This window comes from Camelina sativa, chromosome 17, assembly GCF_000633955.1.
Source record: "Camelina sativa cultivar DH55 chromosome 17, Cs, whole genome shotgun sequence".
NCBI classification, from domain to species: Eukaryota; Viridiplantae; Streptophyta; class Magnoliopsida; order Brassicales; family Brassicaceae; genus Camelina; species Camelina sativa.
Window position 1 is genome coordinate 21,074,325 of NC_025701.1, and position 24,020 is coordinate 21,098,344.

General features: G+C 40.7%; 1 protein-coding gene and 1 pseudogene across 1 annotated transcript; both read left to right on the plus strand.

The window, feature by feature from the left end:
• LOC109129926 lies at positions 2,151 to 9,027 on the plus strand (annotated as a pseudogene).
• On the plus strand, positions 5,849 to 8,008 carry LOC104759681. The gene is made up of 4 exons (XM_019238807.1): positions 5,849 to 6,086; positions 6,360 to 6,481; positions 6,905 to 7,067; positions 7,158 to 8,008. Exons 1-4 carry the CDS (start codon positions 5,849 to 5,851, stop codon positions 8,006 to 8,008), a joined length of 1,374 nt encoding a protein of 457 aa, XP_019094352.1.

Consider the following 24,020-nt stretch of genomic DNA (forward strand, 5'->3'; position numbering starts at 1 on the left):
AATAAGAGGAAACAATAGTTTCACAAAATAATTTAATGGTAATTATAGTATTTATTTTAAAATGATTAGAAAATAGATATAATATATCGAATCTAAAAAACATTAAATTTGACACATTTTTCTTTCCATGAATTTTATTCAAAATTTAATGTGAGATATAGTATAAGATATTTCATAAATTTTTATGACATGAGCCATATTTTAATATGCATAATTCCAATTTTTTATATTAAGGGTGATTACAAGATTAGAAAGTAAACACTGGAGCATATGATAAATCATGAGTACACTTATTAAATATTCAAAATAATCATTGGTGATTCTTCTGTTATCTTGTAAAACATATTATCTAGATTCATAATCTCATTAGTATAGTACGAAATTAAGGTTTTAGAAGTTTAGTTTATTGATTGGATGAATTTGAGTGGGTCTGATTTTTTTTACTCACATATCTTATTTTAAATCATCAAAATCTGATGGAAAAGTCAACATATAGATATTATAAGTTTTTATATAATTAATTAAGAAAAGCATTTAGACGTAAGTTAAAATAAATTAGAAATGCAGTTATGTCAGAAAAATAATTGGAATATATCTATTGTTGATATCAATTTTTCTAATTTTGTCTTCCCTTCCATCTATACCAATTGACATGTTGGAGAGTTCATTTTTTTGACAATTAAAAGAACATAATGAATAAGAATAGAGACAAAGACCGAGAAATAACATCATCATAGAAGTATAACACATTCTAAGCATTCATATAGAGTTTATAATTAACAAGATATTTGTTAGGAGGCTAACTGAAGAAAATCAAACCGTAGCAACATATGGTGGAGTCAAAAAGAAAATCAAATATCAAAATTGAGTTAAAGAATATATAAAGTTGTAAAACCACTCGCAAAAAGATAAATATTTATCAATTATTTTTCTTTATGATCATATAAGTCTTGATCACATCCATATATTACAGCTTTGAAAAAGATGTAGGGAAAGATGAGATTTATTTGGTAATATTTGTAAACAATTTTCAATACTCAATTTTCGTTTCGAATATCTGATATATGGTCTCTACACAAATTTCATGTGTGCTAAGACTATCTCCAATATATATTCTATTTTTTACTCTAAAATAGAGCATAGTTTTTTCAATATGTCAATCTATTTTATACTAAAAAATGGAGTTAGTGTAAAAAATTAAAGTTACATATAAAGTAATTCTACCATTTACCCTATTTTAGAGTAAGATATAGAGTAGAGTTAGAGCAAATGTTACCCTATAACGGAGTTTTGACTTTAAAATAGAGTGAGGTTGGAGATGCTCTAAGAAACTAACAATTTATCACAAAACAGTAAAATCCAAAACAACAAAACTTTGAGAGATTTAATTACTTCCACTAAAAAAAATGTCCGATATGTTTTGTTTATTTTATTTTGCATCCAAACATTACGAACCATATATAAAAAGGAACAAATATTAAAAAATATTATAAAAAATTTATTTAAAAAAATATATATTTCTAAATTTAAAATATATCATAGTTAACAAAAATAAAATTAAATATATCTCGCGTATCGCACGAGCCTATTTCTAGTATCGTATAAAATGAAGAAAGTTAGGAATATACTAACTAGCTTTAGTTCCTTGGCAAAAAAAGAAATAGAAAAACAAGGAAGTAAAATTTTCTTTCACGAGTGAATATTCAAAAGAGCCAGCAGCCCATTAGTTTCCGAATCATTTTTCAGTGCCTTCTCGCCATGATGAAATTTATAATTTCACGGTCAATAATCTAGAAGATGGAAGCCGAAAGTTAGTATTTCATTTGGATTTATAGTGTTGTCACAAGTTTTGATAAGAAGTTAGTTTGTATTTATAAAGTTTAGAAATTCAAGTCTTTTTGTCAAATGGTACCCAAGTAGCCAATCTTCTAAACTAATTTTGTGTTTCATATTCCTTACATATTCAATGGAGTGAGAAGCAAAAAATCAGCAATTGTGAAATAGGAAGAACGTACAACCAAAGCTGTTTCGTTGTTCGAATATTTTCGATTGCATAGCTGTAAGAAGCACATGCCTTAATTTACTCTCATTTTTTTTTTGTTATACAAGGCAAAATTCAGCCAACACTAACACAAAAAGAGATTTGAGAGATGGAGGAAGAACTCAAGAACTTCATCCTAGTTTGGATATCTGCAATGATCTCAGTATCATACTGTTACTACATCTCAGCCAATATCAAAACTGGCGTTCTTCGATTATTCTCTGTTCTTCCCATATGTGCTCTTTTTTTTGTTCTTCCTTTGCTCTTCTCATCTGTGCATTTCTCTAGCTCTACAGCATTTTACCTCTCCGAGATGGCCAGTTTAAAGCTCATCTTGTTTGCATTTGATAAAGGATCTCTTTTCCCAGTTGCCCCTAATCTCATCAAATTTGTTTGCTTCACTTGCTTCCCCATCAAGCTTCAGCAAAACCCTAAATCTCAACCATCTCTAAACCATTTCCACAAACGAGCTTATGCCATTAAAATCATGATATTTGGAGTTGTGTTACATGTCTACAATTACACTCATTTTCTTCCTCAGAATGTGCCATTGGGTCTATGTTTCTTGCATCTATACGTAGAGCTTGAGATTCTCTTAGATCCCCTTAAAGTTCTGCTAAGTATCGCTCTTGGGTGTGATCTCGAGCCACCATTTAACAAACCATACTTAGCCACCTCTCTTCAAGACTTTTGGGGTCGCCTTTGTGATGCGGACATCAGAACTAAACCAAACCGGGAGCATGGCGAACCAACCAGTCCACACACTAAACCGGTCCACGAAGAGCATCTTGGAGAATCTTTTCCCAAATGGAGTTCTGATCAAGCACAAAGAGAAGGGTTAATTATTCATCATCAAATTAACCCTAAGGAGTACAATGGTTCAAGAGGGATCAAGCATCAGCAAGTCAAATCACCTCATTGTTGGAATATGACTGTTGCACTCTTTTTCCCTTGTCTAGGGTTTTTCCCACTGGGTTTACCTAGAAAGGTTTTTAATGAGGCAACACCAAGTCATCAAGGAATCACTTACCATCCATCTGATTCAAAGATGGCACAAGAAGTCATAGCTGAAGTACTTGTTGAACTACTTGCTGGACCTGCTGAACTACTTGCTGACAGACATGCTGAACTACTTCCTGATGGACTTGAACTACTCGCGGATGAATCAGACATCGTTGCAAGTTATGAAGAGTTTCGGCCTTTTGACACTTGGACCAGTCCTAGAGGGAGCCCACACACCTATTTGATTCACCTAAGTCTCCAGCCCATGGAGAACAACCCAAGAGAAGACCCAAGTCCAAGCCACCCTTTGAATCATGTCCATTGATCTACTTGGAGCCAGATAAGGAAACTTTCATTTACATTCACTTGGACGTGTCCCAAAGCTACATATGGAAACCAGGAGAACCTCTAAAGCCACCAGAGAATATTTGGAGGATATTCACAAGCAATAATAGCCATTGGATCAGGCGGATTCAATCTTATTATTATTTGCTTTTTTCGGACCCGATTGTCATCAATGCACAACGACTACTTCCTAATCTAATCATGTGCATAGTCAAGTTTCCACAAGTGGCCAGAAGTTTCCAAGACGTCACAACTTCCTCCCCAAGTTAACGAGATACAAGACACATCTTCTTACCTTATTTGGATCAATTCTACACTTAATGGTCCAACGATCATATTTTCAATAATTGTTGTGATTTCTTTCTTGTTTTAGAACTCTAGAACGTGTGTAATCAGCCTATATATGCTGATCAGTTAGTCTCATTGTAAAAACACCCTTGATCATTTTTAAAGTAATAGAAACGTTTTCTTCTTTACAAAGTTTGAGTCTTTGTATTGCTTTGTTCTTTAGTTCTTTGTGAGTGATTCACTTAGTGCTTCAGAATCCTGCGGATTAAGTTTGTTGAGTGATTCAACATCCTTCATTCGTTCATTGATCGAGCGAGTCGATTATCCCACCGATTGAGCGAGTCAATCACCCATCTATCCATCGTACCACCCCTTGATTCACGAGAGAGTGCTTCAGAGCCAGCTCGTGAATTCCACCTTCCGCAAGATAAGCTTGGAATCTCTTGATCCTTGTGTGATCTTAAGTTGGAGTGATTCCAATCTTATATCATCTGGTATCAGAGCTTCAAAAGCTCCTATCCCCAAGGTTGTATCTTTTCAACCTATATCATTTTAATTTTTGTTATTTATTTATATTAATAAAACCTAAAACCAAATAAAAATTTTGTTTCTTGCTTTTTGTTCTTGTTTATTTGCTTCAGTTTCATTAAACAAAAAAAATTATTATTTGCTTTAGTTTATTATTTTGTTTTCGTATTTATTATTATTTTTTTTTTAAAAAGAAAATTCTGGTTTCTATTTTGTATTTAATCTTTTTTTTTTCTCCTTATTTGTTTGATTTACTTTTGATACATCTTTCTTTTGCTTGTGCAAGATTCTTCTATCACGAAGACCAGAGCAAATATGAAGTCCATTGAATTTTATTCAGATGAAGAAATCCAGAGAGAAGAGCCCTATCAAGTCACGTCGGATGAGGAAGATAACTTTGACGCTATCTCTTGGCAACGAGATGATAGTTCAGTTTCTGATTCAAGTGATGAACCAGATCGTGAAGCACCAGACCCAGAACCACCCGACTTATACAACACCAATACAGGCTATTCTAAACCATGGATTAAATTTAAAGATGATTTTTGTAGACATGGTTCAAAATCTCCACTGACCAAAATTATGTCTTTTTCAGGAAATGATAATTACATTAGGAAGGGAGACAACATGGAGTAGGATAGAGGAACAACAATGGGCTACCATTATCAATGTCTTAAAAAGAGAGAACAGAAGTCCAACCATCACATTTTTTCACACCAAGTGCCTACAACCTCACTTCAAGCAAAACCGAGAGACAAGTTATGTCGCACAAAGCCACAAGTGGTACAGGAAGTGACTCATGGAACATCAATTCGACCTAAACCACCTCCAAGTGGTAGACGTGATCCCCTATCGGAGAGAGACGCAAGGGCCACTAAGCTAAGAGGAGATGAGCTTAAACATGGCGTTAGTAGAGATCCATTGCTATCCAATCCCAACCAAACTTACAAGACCAATTTCAGGTTATCTCTAGACAATGGTTATGAATATTTTGGACCTGAATGTTTTGAGTTTGCAGGATGTAAAAGAGATTATCTACAATGGGAACTCAACATGGATAAGTATTTTAAATACTATTCCATTCCCAAAGAAGAGAGGCTTGAATACTGTCTTGAACAACTCATGGGAAACGCAAGGCTTTGGTGGAACCAAGCAGAAAAAGTTAGACGAAGGTTTAAGGAGCCAATACTCAAAACGTGGGGACAACTAAAGCTGCTTATGAGAGAGAGGTATGCACCTAAAATTCTGTCCCAGCCTAGTCAACACACTTACTCTTCAAAGGAACCAAGCCAAGAGAAAACTACACACCGGCGTGATAGTTCCAATCAAAACCCGGATCAAAATTCCGCCAAGGTAAGTGGCAAGAATATTGAGCTTAATTTTTATCAACAACTTGACCACGTGATGTACTTGCTTTCATCCAAAAGGTATGAGAAAGGTACAGGTGCAAAAGGAAAATCGGATCCCATACCTTCTCTAGAACCGCAAGACAAACCCAAGAAAGAAGAAGCCACATTGCTAGAGTTTAAACTGAATGTATCTAGCTCAAATGATTATTTATCGACATCAAGTTTAGAAATTCCCAATTCTAGATTAATGCGGTTGTCTTTGCCAAAGGTTATTGATGCAGGTCAATGTCTTAGCATGGATGACACATCTAAAGAGGTAGTCTACAAGGTAGCAACTTCAAAGGAAGTTGAGAATGACACAAGTTTTGAGGAACAACTTTTGGAAACAACATCTTCACAAGATTACCGAAATAAGGAGTATGAGCAAGCGAACCTTAAGGCACATGTGGAGATAAAACCAAGTTCAACACCATCTGATCTTGCTTCTAAGATCATCCCCATTAAGGCTAAGTTGATACCAAACAGTCTACATGGTATCCTAGTAAGTGAAACATATGATCTTGTTCGATATTAGAATAATTTGACAATTGATCGTAGCTTCAAACAACTTGTTTTAAATGATTCAACTTCAAGTATAATGCACTTGATTTTATCCTTAAGTGTCAAGCAAGATAAAGGTACCACAAACGTGTATAGTGATGAGCGAGAGACCACATCCAACATGATCTTAAGTTTTGAGCAAACAGAGAAGCTAGAAAGGCGTGATAACATGGAATCAAATCCAGAGCTTAAGTTGAGCAAGCTAGCCACTAGAGAAGATGAAGTTGACACAAACAACATCTTGTTTCAAGAAGAACCACCAGATCAATCATTAAATCAACCAACCTTGTTGATTTTGAATGATACACTCATCGATGAACTATGTCAAGTAAGTAACCCATTATTTCAATTTACTTCTATTAATTTGAATGATGTGATTATAAACTTGTTAGGACTTAAAGAGTGTGAGAAAAACATAGGTTATTTAAATAAACCTATGGAACCAATTTCTTGTATAGTAATTGATACAATTTGCAATATACTTAGTGTTACACTTTGTAGAAAAGAAATGGTTCAAACCAAAAATATTTTACATGTTTATATTGATCCCATGACTGTAGTAATGCACTTGTTCTTCGCCAAAAGTGTCAACAACATTGCAGGTACAAAAGAGGATCATAAAGGCGATTCACCGGAGATAAAGAGACCCATGAATATTCTACATCAAAACCGGGGTAAACCAGCGCCATTGGTGGTCACACCACTCAATAAGGAGACTAGGAGTGTCCCGAAATCTTGCTTAATTAAAGAGGAGCCACCGGATCTCAAAGCTCAAGCGCAGATCCAAAGAGGAGCTAAGCACGCTACACAATCAACCATGATACCGGATCAAAACCGAGGCGTGATCCTATCTTTCCTGCTCAGAGGAGAGCAACTTGATGCACCACACATCACAAAACCAAAACCATACCGAGGTAAGACCCTAAACTCCCAAAATCGAATGAAAGCTAACTTGCTTTCTCTTGGTGCAGATTGTACAGTTTCGAGGGCGAAACTTTTTCAAGGGAGAGGGTATGATGCGGATATTAGAACTAAACCAAACCGGGAGCATGGCGAACCAACCAGTCCACACACCAAACTGGTCCACGAAGAGCATCTTGGAGAATCTTTTCCCAAATGGAGTTCTGATCAAGCACAAAGAGAAGGGTTAATTATTCATCATCAAATTAACCCTAAGGAGTACAATGGTTCAAGAGGGATCAAGCATCAGCAAGTCAAATCACCTCATTGTTGGAATATGACTGTTGCACTCTTTTTCCCTTGTCTAGGGTTTTTCCCACTGGGTTTATCTAGAAAGGTTTTTAATGAGGCAACACCAAGTCATCAAGGAATCACTTACCATCCATCTGATTCAAAGATGGCACAAGAAGTCATAGCTGAAGTACTTGTTGAACTACTTGCTGGACATGCTGAACTACTTGCTGACAGACATGCTGAACTACTTCCTGATGGACTTGAACTACTCGCGGATGAAGCAGACATCGTTGCAAGTTATGAAGAGTTTCGGCCTTTTGACACTTGGACCAGTCCTAGAGGGAGCCCACACACCTATTTGATTCACCACAAGTCTCCAGCCCATGGAGAACAACCCAAGAGAAGACCCAAGTCCAAGCCACCCTTTGAATCATGTCCATTGATCTACTTGGAGCCAGATAAGGAAACTTTCATTTACATTCACTTGGACGTGTCCCAAAGCTACATATGGAAACCAAGAGAACCTCTAAAGCCACCAGAGAATATTTGGAGGATATTCACAAGCAATAATAGCCATTGGATCAGGCGGATTCAATCTTATTATTACTTGCTCTTTTTGACCCGATTGTCATCAATGCACAACGACTACTTCCTAATCTAATCATGTGCATAGTCAAGTTTCCACAAGTGGCCAGAAGTTTCCAAGACGTCACAACTTCCTCCCCAAGTTAACGAGATACAAGACACATCTTCTTACCTTATTTGGATCAATTCTACACTTAATGGTCCAACGATCATATTTTCAATAATTGTTGTGATTTCTTTCTTGTTTTAGAACTCTAGTACGTGTGTAATCAGCCTATATATGCTGATCGTTAGTCTCATTGTAAAAACACCCTTGATCATTTTTAAAGTAATAGAAACGTTTTCTTCTTTACAAAGTTTGAGTCTTTGTATTGCTTTGTTCTTTAGTTCTTTGTGAGTGATTCACTTAGTGCTTCAGAATCTTGCGGATTAAGTTTGTTGAGTGATTCAACATCCTTCATTCGTTCATTGATCGAGCGAGTCGATTATCCCACCGATTGAGCGAGTCAATCACCCATCTATCCATCGTACCACCCCTTGATTCTTGAGAGAGTGCTTCAGAGCCAGCTCGTGAATTCCACCTTCCGCAAGATAAGCTTGGAATCTCTTGATCCTTGTGTGATCTTAAGTTGGAGTGATTCCAATCTTATATCACTTTGGAATCTCATGGTCTCGGCTATCCTCCGGTCAGGCGTCTACAATCCTGTGCGGTGCGCTTGACATCCCATAATGAATTCCGGTTGGGCTAGATTCATGGGGTATTTGGTAGCGTTCCTTGTCTCCGGTCTGTTTCATGAGCTTGTATACTTCTATATAACCCGTGAGACTCCTACATGGGAGGTCACTATGTTCTTTGTGTTAAATGGGGTTTGCACGGGGACGGAGGTGGCTGTTAAGAGGACAGCGTTTTTACGGCAGTGGTGGCCAGTGAAGTCGTCAGTGTCACGGCTTCTCACGATGGGCTTTGTGTTTGTCACCGGGGGTTTTCTGTTTTTCCCTCAGTTTATACGGAGTGGCATGATGGAGAGACGCGCCAATGAAACCTTGTTTTTCTTTGATTTCGTGAAGCGCAAGTTTTCCATTTTTAGGTTGTAAACTACTGATCGCAGTTCTCTCGTTTCTGCATGTGCATGTGCATTGCTAATGTCATTATTTCGTAAAATTGGGGAACAAAACTAAAAGAACCATGTAATCTTATTGTATTTTTAAACTAAAACTAAAAAAAAATGTAAATTAAAATTGTTGTTTTATCTCGTTATTAATAATATTATGTAAAAAAAAAAAAATATTATGTAAGTTCCAACTTGTAATATCAAAAGTGATGTGCAGCATATCTTTTGGTTTTAGCGTTGCATGCAAAATCATTTTTGATGTTAAAGAATCGTGCTATGTTTACCTCTAAAGCTAATTTCGGTCATTCTTCAAAGCCAAAGAGAATTGTTCATAAAGAACAACACAAAAACACAAGTTTCTTAGATAATAGTTTTTTCATATCGATTCTACAATAGACGAGATGCTTAAATACACAAAACATAAACTGACTCCTAAGAACGTGAATAGTGGGCAGAGAAACACATTCCCGCTAAATATTAAAATAACTAAATGCTTGGCCACGTCAACTTCTTCCTTGAGTTGTATTGGATCTCATCATGGTATAGATTCAAAACTGTCTAGTAATAAAACAAAGATCTTTCTTAGGTGTAATTGCATAAAACGATTAAGTTGAATCAGGGCCCCGATAATTTATGTATATTGTTATAATAAACCAAGCCAAACTGAAGATTGGTACTGATGCGATCGACGGACACGGTCGCAGTACGGACGAAAAGGTCGCTCTCAGGCCGATCGAACTAGGAGAGATTTTTCCTCGGACAAGACTCGATGAAACGAGTCTAGAGAGGAAACGAACGAGGGAAACAAGAGATGAGCGAAAACAATTGAGCGGATTGGAAGATCAGACTTTTGGCCTCGATCTGGTCGAATGGCTACGGTAGGCTGCGAGCGGCTGCAAAGGGCTACGAACGGTTACGATGCGGAACAATGGAGGTTGCGAGAGGTTGCGATACGGAACGATGGTGAACTCAAGAATTTTCGAAGGAATGATGATGGTTTGCGAAGGTGGATCGAACAACGACACGCGTGGATTGGCTCGCCACACGATACGGCCACTAGCGAACGACGAACCCGGTTCGAAGTTAGCTAGGATTCTCTCGATAGTTCAATCCCGGATTGAGACTAAAGAAAGGAGTGAGACAAGATCAAAGAATCTCTCTTTGAGGAAAAGTTTTTATTTCATTCAAGTCTAAAGGCTACAAAATGTCTAAGAGAGGGTTTAAATAGCTAGGTTAAGAGAAGGCTTAAGGACACGCGGACTCGCGATGGTCCGCACACTTGTCCTTTGACGTGTTCTCTTTGAAATAGAACACGTCGCTCTCTTTGACCAACAAACTTAACCACAAACACTCTCAACGTTCAAAAGAAGATTCTAGAGTTCAAATTAAAACGCACATCATAAGTAAAAAAAAAAAGAAAACCGTATTTGGCCTTGGCGTAGGAAACAACTTGGCTTTGGACGTTGTGCATTGAAGCTCCTCGCCTCGTTAAAACTTCCTCCGGTAAACCACTTGGAAAAAAGCCAGAGTGAGGAAAAAGAGCACGATTCCTCACTTGCAATGACTTGGTTGGCTTCACCCTTGGGTAAGAGTGAAGGCCATGCGAACTGTTTCTTCATTGTCTTTGGTTGGGTCGCGGTGTTGGACGAACGCTCGGACAAAGAGGTTGATCCTCTACTTGGTGGCTTTGGCGGAGCTCCTTGACCTTGTCGTGGCTCCCGGGAGGATCGCTGGAACCTTGGCCGTGCTCGGTGCTGGAGTCTCGGTTGCATTCGACGCGTTTTGGTCGCGTCCGGTGCGTCTCGGTCGTCTCGGTCGGGTTCCAGTTCTGTGCTCACATCATTCCCTCCCCCTTGAAAAGTCTTTGTCCCCAAAACTTCTTCGTCGTCACCTACATCAAATGGAACGAGGTCAGTAACGTTGAAGGAAGTAGATGTAGTATACTCACCTGGTATTTCGAGTCGGTAGGCATTGTCATTGATCTTCTCGATGACTCTGAATGGTCCGTCTCCGCATGGGCTAAGCTTGTCCTTTCTCTTCTGCTGGAACCGCTCCGGCCTCAAGTGCAACCAAACCCAATTGCCTGGTGTGAACAACATCGGTTTGCGTCCGCGGTTCAAGAAGCGCGCATACTGTTCGGTCCTTCTCTTGATGTTTGCTCGAACCTCCTCGTGCAGCTTCTTGACTAACTCTGCTCTCGCGGCTCCATCTTGATTCTCGGTCTCGTCCGGTGGTAGAGGTAGGAGATCCATAGGTAAAAGCGGCTTGAATCCATAGGCAACTTCGAACGGAGACTTCTTTGTTGAAGAATGGACAGCTTGGTTGAAAGCGAATTCAATAAGGGGAATGCACTCGAGCCATGAACCCTTGTTGCTCGCGATCGCCATCCAAAGCAAGGCTCCTATTGACCGGTTCACAACCTCAGTCTAGCCGTCAGTTTGCGGATGAGCGGCAGTGGAATATAGGAGCTTGGTGCCAAGTTTCTTCCACAGTGTTTGCCAGAAGTGGCCAAGGAACTTTGGATCTCGGTCGGAGATGATAGTGCGCGGTAAGTCGTGAAGTCTGATTACTTGACTGAAAAAAAGGTTCGCCAGTTGCACAGCGTCGTTGTTCTTGTTGCAAGGTATAAAGTGCGCTATCTTCGAAAACCTGTCCACCACAACCATTATATTGTCCTTATGTGCTAAGAGAGGTAGGCCGAGGATGAAATCTATCGACAAGTCGATCCAAGGTGCTGTTGACACTGGTAGAGGCATGTAGAGGCTGTGGAGGTGAGTTGTTAACTTTGAAGCTCGACACACTAAGCAGCGTCCGCAGTGTTTCTCGACCATGCTGCGCATCTTCGGCCAATAGAAATGCTCTTGAAGTACGGCTAGCGTCTTGGTGATACCAAAGTGTCCGGACAAACCTCCACTGTGAGCTTCTCGAACTGGTAACTCGCGAATGGATCCGGTGGGGATACAAAGCCGTCGGCCTCAAAACAAGAACCCTTCATGCAAGTAGAACTCGGTGTAGATTCCTTTTCCATGGTTCTTGAAACAATCACCAAACTCCACATCATTAGCGTACGCGTCTTTAATGCTTTCGAACCCCAAAACTCGAGCGTCCATTGTAGTGATCAAGGCGTGCCTTCGTGAGAATGCGTCGGCAACAATGTTCTCCTTTCCCTTCTTGTATTTGATCACATATGGAAATGATTCAATGAACTCAAACCACTTCGCGTGTCTCCTCTTGAGGTTGGTCTGGCCGCGCAAGTGCTTCATCGCCTCGTGATCGGTGTAAATCACGAACTCTCGAGCCAACAGATAGTGCTGCCAAACCTCCATTGTGCGGACGAGGGCGTAGAGGTCCTTGTCATAGGTGGGATAGTTGAGCGTGGCGCCACTAAGCTTCTCGCTGAAGTAAGCCACCGGTTTGCCTCCTTGAGTGAGAACCGCACCGATGCCTACACCAGACGCGTCGCACTCTACTTCAAACGTCTTGTTGAAGTCAGGCATGGTAAGTAGTGGGGCTTGAGTGAGTCGCCTTTTGAGCTCCTTGAACGCTCTCTCTTGTTCTTCTCCCCATTGAAACTCCCGGTTTTTCTTGATTACTGCGGTGAGGGGCGCCACGACCGTACTGAAATCCTTCACGAGCCTCCGATAGAAGCTTGCGAGGCCATGGAATGATCGAACGTGTGAGATGCTTGTAGGCGTAGGCCACTCCTCTATGGCGCGAATCTTCTCTCCATCTACCTTGAGACCCTGCAAACTTACAACAAAATCTACAAACACTAACTCATCAGCAGCAAAGACGCACTTTTTCAAGTTGGCGTACAATTGCTCTTCGCGGAGGGTAAGTAAGACAGACTCAAGGTTCTTAACATGATCCGACAAACTAGTACTATATACGAGAACGTCATCAAAGTAAACTACCACAAACTTATTAATGAAAGCTCTTAAGACGTGATTCATAAGGCGCATAAATGTAGAAGGAGCGTTAGAAAGACCGAATGGCATTACCAACCATTCGTACAAACCATGTTTTGTCTTGAACGCTCTCTTCCATTCATCACCCTCCTTCATGCTAACCTGGTGATAACCGCTCTTAAGATCGATCTTTGAGAAGACGCTTGAGCTGCTTAGTTTGTCGAGCATATCGTCCAGCCTTGGAATGGGATGTCGATACTTGATGGTGATATTGTTGACGGCTCGACAGTCAACGCACATGCGCCATGAACCGTCCTTCTTAGGCACGAGCAAGACAGGAACTGCACACAGGCTCAAACTCTCTCGGACGTAACCCTGGGACATAAGCTCGGACACTTGGCGCTCGAGCTCTTTCACTTCCTCCGGGTTGACTCGATACGCGGGCCGGTTCAGGAGTTGAGCTCCGGACACGAGGTCGATCTGGTGTTCAATGCTTCTGATCGGTGGTAAACCTTCGGACAGTTCTTCCGGGAACACGTCAGCGAAGCGCCAAAGAACGTCTCTTATCGTGTCCGGTAAGGCGTCTATCAAACCTTTGAGTCCTGCGACCAATGAGTCTCGAAAAACCATCAGTAACACTTGGTTAGAGTCCTTAAGGGACTTCCTAACAACACCATATTGAATCAAAAAGTTCTTTTTATCGTCCGAATCTTTTGACAATTTTGATTGCATTTCATGAACTTGCGTGGGGCTTAAGGGTTTCAAGCAAATACGTTTATTGTCATGGACGAAGTAATATTGGTTGATGTGGCCGCAATGAGTGGTTCTCTTATCAAACTGCCATGGTCGCCCCAATAGGAGGTAGCTAGCATGCATAGGAACCATGTTACATAGAACTTGGTCCTTATACGGACCTACACTAAACGGGACCGTGACTTATTCCTTCACATGAATCACGGTCTTGTCATTCAACCATTTTAAACGATAGGGTCGAGGGTGGTTTGTGGTTTCGAGAGATAATTTCTTGACTAGACTGGAGCTTGCGACATTAGTGCAAGATCCACCGTCTATAATCAAGCCACAAACCTTCCCACTTACAGTGCAACGGGTGTGGAAGATGTTGTCGCACTGGCTTGCGTCGTTGGCGGTTGCTACGCTGGTGTTGAGGATGCGTTGGATCATCAGGAGCTCCCCAACGTCTGGCTCAGCTATGGCCTCTTCAAGCTGTTCCTCGACTCGATCTTTCACCTCGGCCTCTTCTCCGTCAGACTCGAGCTCCCCGAACTCGGTAATGATCATCGTGCGCGCATTTGGACACTCTCAAGCGTAGTGGCCTCTCCCTTGACATTTGAAACACATAATGTCGCGGCTCCGGACGTCAGTGGTGTTACGTCGCGGGTCTTGACGCTCGTTGGTGGCCGGCTCTCTCGGTTTGAACCTTGTGTCGAGGTTGGTCGCCTTCGGCTTTTCTTGGGGCCGGTTTGATGTTGACGCATTAGGAGACCAGTTTGGAACTCCTTGAGCTCTGGTTCGACTTGAGGCGACGTTCTTCTTCTTAATTTGTCCCTCAATTTGCACCGATAGATGCAACAACTCCTCGAAGCCTTGATAAGGCTGGCGTTCGACCTTGCGTGCGATTTGGTCTTGTAAACCGTCCAAGAATTGCGCCATGAGAGACTCTTCGGAGTCTTTGACTTGTAGACGATTGCGCAAATGTTTGAACTCCTCGAAGTACTCTTCCACCGATTGCGTGCCTTGTGTAAGCCTTCAGAACTTCTTTTGAAGCTCGCGGTGGTAGAACGGTGGAACATAACGCCTTCGCATCTCAGACTTTAAGACCTCCCAAATGGTGATTGACCGGTCTCGGTTACGGTGTTGCTCAGCTTCAAGTCAATCCCACCAGGTAAGAGCGTAGTCGGTGAATTAAGCTACAGCGTACTGGACTTTGCGCAACTCCGGGTAGTTGTGACACGAGTATAAGTGGTCCATTCGGCTCTCCCATTCAAGATAGGCCTCCGGGTCAGATTTTCCGGCGAACGTGGGCGCTATCATCTTGTGAACAGGCTCGTGATGTCTTGGAGCTTCATCATATGGGTCATCACGTCGATGACGTCGTCTAGGCCTTGGCTCATAATCCTCTTCGGACTGGTCGCTTTGCTCCGGCTCTTGGCGTTGACGCCGCATCGGTAAGAGTTCTTCCCTTGGTGGGTTTAATAACTCAAGACGGTTCATACGCTCGGCTAGTTGTTTAATGCCGTTGCGTAAAGCTGCGAGAGTGACTTCTATCTCGGGTGGAGGTAGAGGATTCGCTGTTGGTTGCTGATCGGCCATCGTACGGACGGTCAACGGTGAAGTGGAGCTTCTCACGCGGCTTGCTTGAAATTAAACCTTGACAAAACAGAAAGCGAATATCCGTGAGTATCTTAAGTTCAAAGGACCACAAAGGAGATTTTTATTTCGTCACCAAATGATTGAAGACAGCTCACAAAAATTCAAACCTATGACTAAACAAAAGCAAAAGCAAAAGTGCAAAACGACAAGAAATGCTCTATGACCAAAAACAAGACTACGTAACAAGACTCTAGCTTTATCGACTTAAAAAAACGCCTAACAACACAACACATGCACCAAATTAAACCAAATGACTAATCGGAATATGCGGAACGAGATAAAGCATACTAGACTACCAAACAAGCTCAAGATCAAAACTTTAAACAAAAGGGATGAGTTTTAAAAAGGTACAACCTTGCAGGAGCTTTTGAAGCTCTGATACCAGCTGATGCGATCGACGGACGCGGTCGCAGTATGGACGGAAAGGTCTCTCGGGCCGATCGAACTAGGAGAGACTTTCCTCAGACAAGGCTCGATGAAACGAGTCTAGAGAGGAAACGAACGAGGGAAACGAGAGATGATCAAAAACGAAGGAGCGGATTGGAAGATCGGACTTTTGGCCTCGATTTGGTCGAACGGCTACGGTAGGCTGTGAGTGGCTGCGAAGGGCTACAAACGGTTACGACGTGGAACGATGGAGGTTGCGAGAGGTTGTGATACAGAACGATGGTGAACTCGAGAAGTTGTGAAGGAACGATGATGGTTTGTGAAGGTGGATCGAACGACGACACGCGTGGATTGGCTCGCCACACAATACGGCCACTAGCGAACGACGAACCCGGTTCGAAGTTAGCTAAGTTTCTCTCGATAGTTCAATCCCGGATTGAGACTAAAGAAAGGAGTGAGACAAGATCAAAGAATCTCTCTTTGAGGAAATTTTTTTTTATTTCATTCAAGTCTAAAGGCTACAAAATGTCTAAGAGAGGGTGTAAATAGCTAGGTTAAGAGAAGGCTTAAGGACACGCGGACTCGCGATGGTGCGCACACTTATCCTTTGACGTGTTCTCTTTGAAATAGAACACGTCGCTGTCTTTGACCAACAAACTTAACCACAAAACACTCTCAACGTTCAAAAGAAGATTCTAGAGTTCTAATTAAAATGCACAACATAAGTAAAAAAAAAAGAAAACCGTCTTTGGCCTTGGCGCGGGAAACGACTTGGCTTCGAACGTTGTGCATTGAAGCTCTTTGCCTCGTTAAAACCTCCTTCGGTAAACCACTTGGGAAAATCCCAGAGTGAGGAAAAAGAGTACGATTCCTCACTTACAATGACTTGGTTGCCTTCACCCTTGGATAAGAGTGAAGGCCATGCGAACTGTTTCTTCATGGTCTTTGGTCGGGTCGCGGTGTTGGACGAACGCTCGGACAAAGAGGTTAATCCTCTGCTTGGTGGCTTTGGCGGAGCTCCTTGACCTTGTTGTGGCTCCCGGGAGGATTGCTGGAACCTTGGCCGTGCTCGATGCTGGAGTCTCGGTCGCGTTCGCCGCGTCTTGGTCAGGCGTCTCGGTCACGACCGGTCCGTATTGGTCGTCTTGGTCGGGTTCTGGTTCTGTGCTTACATCAGGTACGGTTGCTGATTTTAGAGAACTGGAACTTGACAAAAACTCGGCTAAACTGGAAGAAACCAACTAATCTAAACCATCCACGACCAAAGAAGTCATCCTCCACCTCCTCAACTGTTCCAGATTATCGATCTCCCTGCCATTGAAAACAAACATGTTCTTTGATCCGTCAGAGGTACACATCGAATTCCTTGTAGTTTGATATGTTCTTCTATATTACTGTATATCTACGTTATGCTTACCTTGACTTTAAGGATCATATCTACGTAACTACGATATGCTCAAGTTATTTTAATTTCCGTAACCTTAACTTTATAATATGAGTTTATATTTTTCTAGGTACTTTGTTGTGGCAGTAAATTGATCTCCATGTAGTTCAACTTCTACGTGATTCTGGATGACAAACAATATATGCATGCAGAACCAACTGTGATTCCATGGAAAACGGTCAATTTCTCTATGAACTATATGTTATTTTATCGCATTTATATATGATATACACATATTTTACCCTGTTTAAGCAAAGTTTATCCTTCTCTTTTGCATTGTTTATTAGGATAGAAATTGCATGACATTTGCATGTTTGCTTGCATAAACATGTGATTTAGGACCTTTTGGAGCATGGAAATAAGCTACAAGAGAAGATAGAATATCCAGTGAAGCTGATCAAGGCCAATAAGAGGGATAAAGCAAGTGTTCAAAGTCACTCGACCAGACACACAACCGAGCAGGTAGAAGGACCCGACCAAGAGGCAACAAGAAGCAGAAGGCACTCGGCCATGCACTCGACTGAGCAAATGGTCGAGCACTTATCTAGCCACCTTTGTATTTTGTCTTGTAGTTAAGTAGGGCTACCCCTTCCTCCTATAAAAGGACATTGTACCCTATGGCTGTGAGAGAGAGAGAGTCAGACCACAAAAAGCACTAAAAAACCTAGTTTTACCTTATTTAGCATATCTTGTTCCTTTTGCATCTTTTAGTACTTTTAGCACTTTGTAATTCTCATAACTTTGGATATGTTGAGAATTTGATCTTGCTTCTTTGTATTAAGTTGTAGATCTCATCATCATCTATCTATTTATTTCTCATCATTTTCTGGGTTTATGTTCTTCATCATATCATGTGTAGATCTGAGTAGTGAACTAGGATCTTAGAGATGGGTTAGGCTGATAAAGAGTTATGATTATCTAGACTGTTCAAGCTTGTTTGTTTATAAATCTCTTCCAGATTAGGTGTTCTCTATGATATCTTTGTTCTGAGAAGTTAAGGATATATCTCAGGTTTCCTTTCATTTAAAAGATGTTTAGGATGCTAGAATAGAATACTACTGGAGATTACTGTGCCTAACCTAAGAGATTAGTTATCTAGGGTGGTTTTTGACAAATAATGATCTGGATCTTTAATGCTTGTTTATCCATGTATTAGCTAGTGAGAACTAAGTCTAAGAGTGTTTAAACCTGATTACCATTGTCATGAGAATGGATTAGTAAGTATTGGAGACCATTGTCTAGGGATATCTCTTATTGATTGAGTTTTGTTGATCAGTCTAGGTAGTTATAGCTTAATACCAACCCATGAATCCCATCTCTAGGACATGTTTTATATATTGATTGTCAGTTTTATTGCTCATATCTGCTTTCTGTCTTGTTACATTACATTCTAGGTTGTTTAATAATCTATGTTCTTCTTTCTAGCACCACTCGACCCTGTCACTCGACCACACTCTTACTTAGCTTGGTCGAGTGCTTGCTCGAGCACCATCTCGTTTACTTTGTTTATGCTTTTCATCATTCCAGTTTCATTTCCTTGCACTTGTTTCTATTTAGTGTAGTTTCTGCATTGTTCATCTTAGTTCTTATTGTATTTAGTATTGTTTAAGTAAATGCAATGCAGAATGTTAGCATCAAAACCACATTCATATTTGGCTTAAATGCAATGACATTTCTTATTGTATTTAGTACTGTTTAACAATCCTAATGACAGATATGTAAATGCAAATTAAGCCAAATATGAATGTGGTTCATTGCACTTACATATCTGTCTTTAGGATTGTTAGCATCAAAACCACATTCATATTTGGCTTAATTTGAATAAGTGTTCATATCTTGATTGTTTGCATATGAACCTTTATGGATTGACATCTCTTATATTACAACAACATAAGATAAATGAAACTCTTTGCATCCCATCTGATCATCATAGGCTAAGTCTGATTGTTTGTTATCATTCATTCATTCATAGGTTAAGATAGAAGAACTCATATCTCAATACATAAAAAATTTATGCGTTGATATTCCTCCATTAACTATGACAAGATTTGAATAATATCCTATTTGAACTATATAAATCCGGTTTAAAATGACAAATTGATAAATGGTGTTATTATTCCATTAACATGTGATGACTAGGATGTGGTTTTTGCATATTAAGATGCCACGTAATACCACGAAACGACGTCATTTCAGCAATTTAAACAAAATATATGAGAAAAAAAATAATAATAGCCATCTGGTGTCGGTCGACACCCTTCTTTCAGTTACGACAGATGATGCATGCTTTGTATATTGCCTGGTTTGTTTTATCGATTGCTGTTTGTGGCATGTAGGGATCTTATTGCTTGTGTGTATAACCCAGTAGATGAGAGGATTGCCTCACTGAGTGTTTATAAAATACTCATGCATCTCAATTCGTGTTTGTGGTGCAGGTAGAGGCAAAGTGTGATCGTGGAATGAAGGCAATGAAGAGGAAGATGTTTTAGGGACTCGATTGGTTGTTGTCTGGCATTGCTAGGTTGCTAGAGTTGGATCATTAGAAACATTGCTAGGTTGCTGGTTCTATGTATCCTGCTCATTGGTATTTGGATATTGTTATGCTATAATATTGGGTTAATATTGGATTATTAATGGATATTTATTGGATATTGGTGTTGGATATTTCTGTTGTTGATTGTGATTGTGATTAGGTGGCTAGTGGGTATGGGACCACTAGTTGTAGTTTATTTATTATTATTATTATTTATTATTTTATTATTAAAAAGAAAAAGTCGGGTCCTTTCAGTTTGGTATCAGAGCCCTTACGGTTCTAGGTTTGGGTTCACTAGGCTTTGGGCTGTAGATGTTTGGGATTTGCATGTCTTGATTGATTATGTGAGTTAGTCAAATGTGTGTGGCATGGAGTCCTAGAACATCCTCTTCGAGCCTACAGTGTGATTCCACGGTGAGTTTGTATTTTTGTGTATTTGTGTTACGAAAGAGTTTGCTTGTTAGCCTCTGTTCTTGGAAGTGCAATGGTTAAAGGTGTTTGAGTTGTTGGTCGTGGATGGGGACGTGGTCGTCGTCATGGTCGGGCGGGTCCCGAGGCTAGCAAGTGTGTGGTCCAGAGTTCCACGAGGAGATACGTCAGAGGGTCGCAAGCGTATCAGGAGGGACCAGATGGGGTTAGCCGGTGAGCGTGCCGGGGGTGCTGGGAACCCAGGTGTGGGGTTGCAGCAGGTGGAGCCCAGGGTCGAGATGATCGCTTGGTGGATCTGTTGACGTGCTGTTGGAGCGGTTACCGAGAGGGGTAATGGCGGGGTGCAGCCAAGGGCTGTGAATGTTGAGGACTTTCCTTTTTATGTTAGGAGGATGGAGCAGTTGTAGACGCCGGTGCAAGATTCTTCTCGAGAGGTATCGAGCCTAGAGAGGCGGATAGGTGGACATTTGCAGTTGGAGCAGATATTTTCTCTGTTCGGTGGGTAATCCAGTTGGATATTAGAAGTTGAGTGGGCAGGTGTAACATTGAAATGTTATACTCGGACCACAAGAAGTACTTTTGGTCGGAAGATGTTTATAGTCTTTAAGGATTGTTGCTCCTGAGAGGATGGTGGTTTCCTTGAGGGGATGAGTAGTTCACCTGATACCGAGATCTTAAGGATTGTAGTCCAAGAGTGAGACGGTATAACTCGAAGACGCTGGTCTGAGAGTGAGAACGGTTTGGGCTGAAGGTTGCGACCTAAGGGTGGAGGAGTTTGGAGCAAGCAATGCCTAGGATGTGAATATAAACATAACAACGGAATGTAGACCTCGAGAATTGAGGGTGGTCTAATCTTGGATTTTAGTTGTTTGGCCGATGTGCTTACTCGGGTTGCTGGAGGTCTAGCGGGTGCTGTGAGTGTGGTTGCAGGTTTTGCTTAGACCGAGATGACCGTAGCAGATTTGCTGACAATGCTGTTGGAGAAGATTTAATAAGATGATTAGTTCTTATGAAATCTTGATGTGGAATAGACTAAGGGATTATGTGATTATAAATATGGAAAGTGTTGAGGGAGTGATAAGCTCACATTAATCCCTAGAGCTACTCTCTCAAACAAGAGATCACTGCAGTACTTAGGGGTCGAATCCACAGAGACTCAAGATCAAACACAATAGATTATAGAGTTTTGTATATTATGCTAAACAAGTTAAGTTGAATTAAAATAAAAGCAATGCAAATATTTAAATGAAAGTGTTGTGAATTAAAAAAATCAAAAGAGTTAAGCCTAGGGAATTTCTCAAGAAATTACGAAATATTAAATCAATAAAATATTTAAGGTTCAAGCAATAAAGATCAGATCTAGAACTCTAAACTTTTGGTANGATCGATGCTCATGTGGTGTCGATCGACACCATTACTCTGATCCGACTCCAACTTGATTTCCTTCGGTAAAATGCTCCAAAANTATTTGATCAAATCCAAATCTCTTTGTAAAATTCTAAGTTAAAAATTAGCTTTAAGAACAGGTTTAGATAAGTTCACAGAATTATTAATTCAAATCTCTTTGTAAGAAACAATTCTGCTCATCAATGGTTTAATCAGGAAAACAATTATATTCTCATATCAATTTATTTCCCTAAGATAACAATTCTAGGTGATCAATCAAGAATTATTGTGAAGAACAACCAAGGATGAAGATCATAAAAGATTAAGAACCCTAAAAATCTCAGATCTAATAAATCATAAAAACCCTATGAAAAACCCTAAACCTAACAAGCAAATTACTCAGACATGTTGAATAAAGAACAAATCATAACTCTGAATAACATGCAATAGATATTAAAAAGTAAAAGAGGGAGTTCAAGAAATCTTCTCTCTACAAAGAATTCAGATCTATCTCTCCCAAAAGCTCTCAATATCCTTTTCTCTCAAAAACTGCTAGAAAATAACTTAAGGGTTTGTAAAAACCTAAAAATACTATATATACATCCTAAAACATGTCCAGGGGCTTATGTTGCAATTAAAGAAGACTTTGGGCAAATTTGTAAAACTTCCAATTCTTGTTCTCTCGTCGGCCAAACACGGGTGTCGATCGATGCTCATGTGGTGTCGATCGACACCATTACTCTGATCCGACTCCAACTTGATTTCCTTCGGTAAAATGCTCCAAAATGATCCAAATTGCTCCATCCGTGCCAAAATCCTAGATAACCTGTAAAGACTCAAAAACAACCTAGAAACAAATCAAAAGACTCAAAAAGCACACTTATATCATGGTTAAAAACCGTAAAAACCATGATATATCAGGGAGTTAGAGTTTTGCTATTTATGGAAAGTGTCGTTGCAAAGGAAGAACAGAAAGTTCCAGAAAAGGAAAGTTTCCATAAATAAAAAGTTCTACGAATAGTTAGGACTTGACTATTTCAGAAAGGGGATGTGAAATGACGGAGAGGCAAAATGTTTAGTGGATGACCTGAAGAGTGGTCACAGATGAGACGATCAGTTCTCAAAGATTTTTGATTGGTGATATTCAGGTGGCGGCGAGTTGATGTTGGCATATTTGATTATTAGTTTAGTAGAACTAAGGAAGTAACCAGAGGATTTGTTGAGCATGGGATTCTTTCGTCCTATAACTTCACCGTGGGGAGCGTCGGTGTTGTAAGAGTAGAAGAAGGACGAGGTATGGGTTTTATGAGTTCCTTGGTTTGGCAGGTTACTACAGGAGATTTGTGCAGGGCTTTGCGAGTAGGGCACGTCCGATGACTAAGTTGACAGGGAAGGATGTTCCTTTTGTTTGGTCACATGAGTGTGAGGAGGGCTTTGCAAGCCTTAAGGAGATGTTGACTACTACGCCAGTGTTGGCTTTGCCTGAGCAGGGAAAACCCTATGTGGTTTATACTGATGCATCTAGAGTTGGTTTGGGGTGTGTATTGATGCATCATGGGAAGGTGATTGCCTACGCTTCACGGCAGTTGCGGAAGCATGAGGGCAACTATCCTACTCATGATTTTGAGATGGCTGCTGTAGTTTTTTCCCTGAAGATTTGGAGATCTTATCTTTATGGTGCAAAGGTACAAGTGTTTACAGATCATAAGAGCCTGAGCTAAATTTGAGACAGAGGCGGTGGATGGAGCATGTGGCAGATTATGATTTGGAGATAGCTTATCACTCTGGTAAGGCTAACACGGTTGTAGATGCTCTGAGTCGGAAGAGGGTAGCTTAGGCTCAGAAGCATGAGATGGAGTCTCTGGTAGAAGAAATCAGTGCTTTGAGGTTGTGTGCTGTTTCACAGGAACCGTTGGGTTTGGAGGCGGTTGATAGAGAAGATCTTCTAAGTAGGGTGCGGTTGGCTCAAGAGAAGGATTTAAGGCTGGTGAATGCCTCAAAGGAGGTTGATTCAGAGTATCAGGTCTCAGATAATGGAACTATCTTGCTGCACGGTCGGGTTTGTGTGCCCAAGGATGAGGAGTTGAGGCAGGAGATCCTGAGAGAGGCTCATGCGAGCAAGTTTTCTATTCATCCAGGAGCGACTAAGATGTACCGTGATCTCAAGAGGTACTATCACTGGGTCTGGATGAAGAGGGATATAGCTAGTTGGGTCGTGAGGTGTGATGTGTGTCAGCTAGTGAAGGCTGAGCATCAGGTTCCTAGCGGGTTACTGAAGAGTCTACCCATTCTTGAGTGGAAGTGGGATATGATCATGATGGATTTCGTGGTAGGATTGCCAGTGTCACGGACTTTTGATGCTATTTGGGTCACTGTGGACCGGTTGACTAAGTCAGCACATTTTCTGGCCATTAAGAAGACTGATGGAGCAGCGGTCTTGGCTAAGAAGTATGTGAGAGAGATAGTCAGATTGCATGGGGTGCCAGCGAGCATTGTGT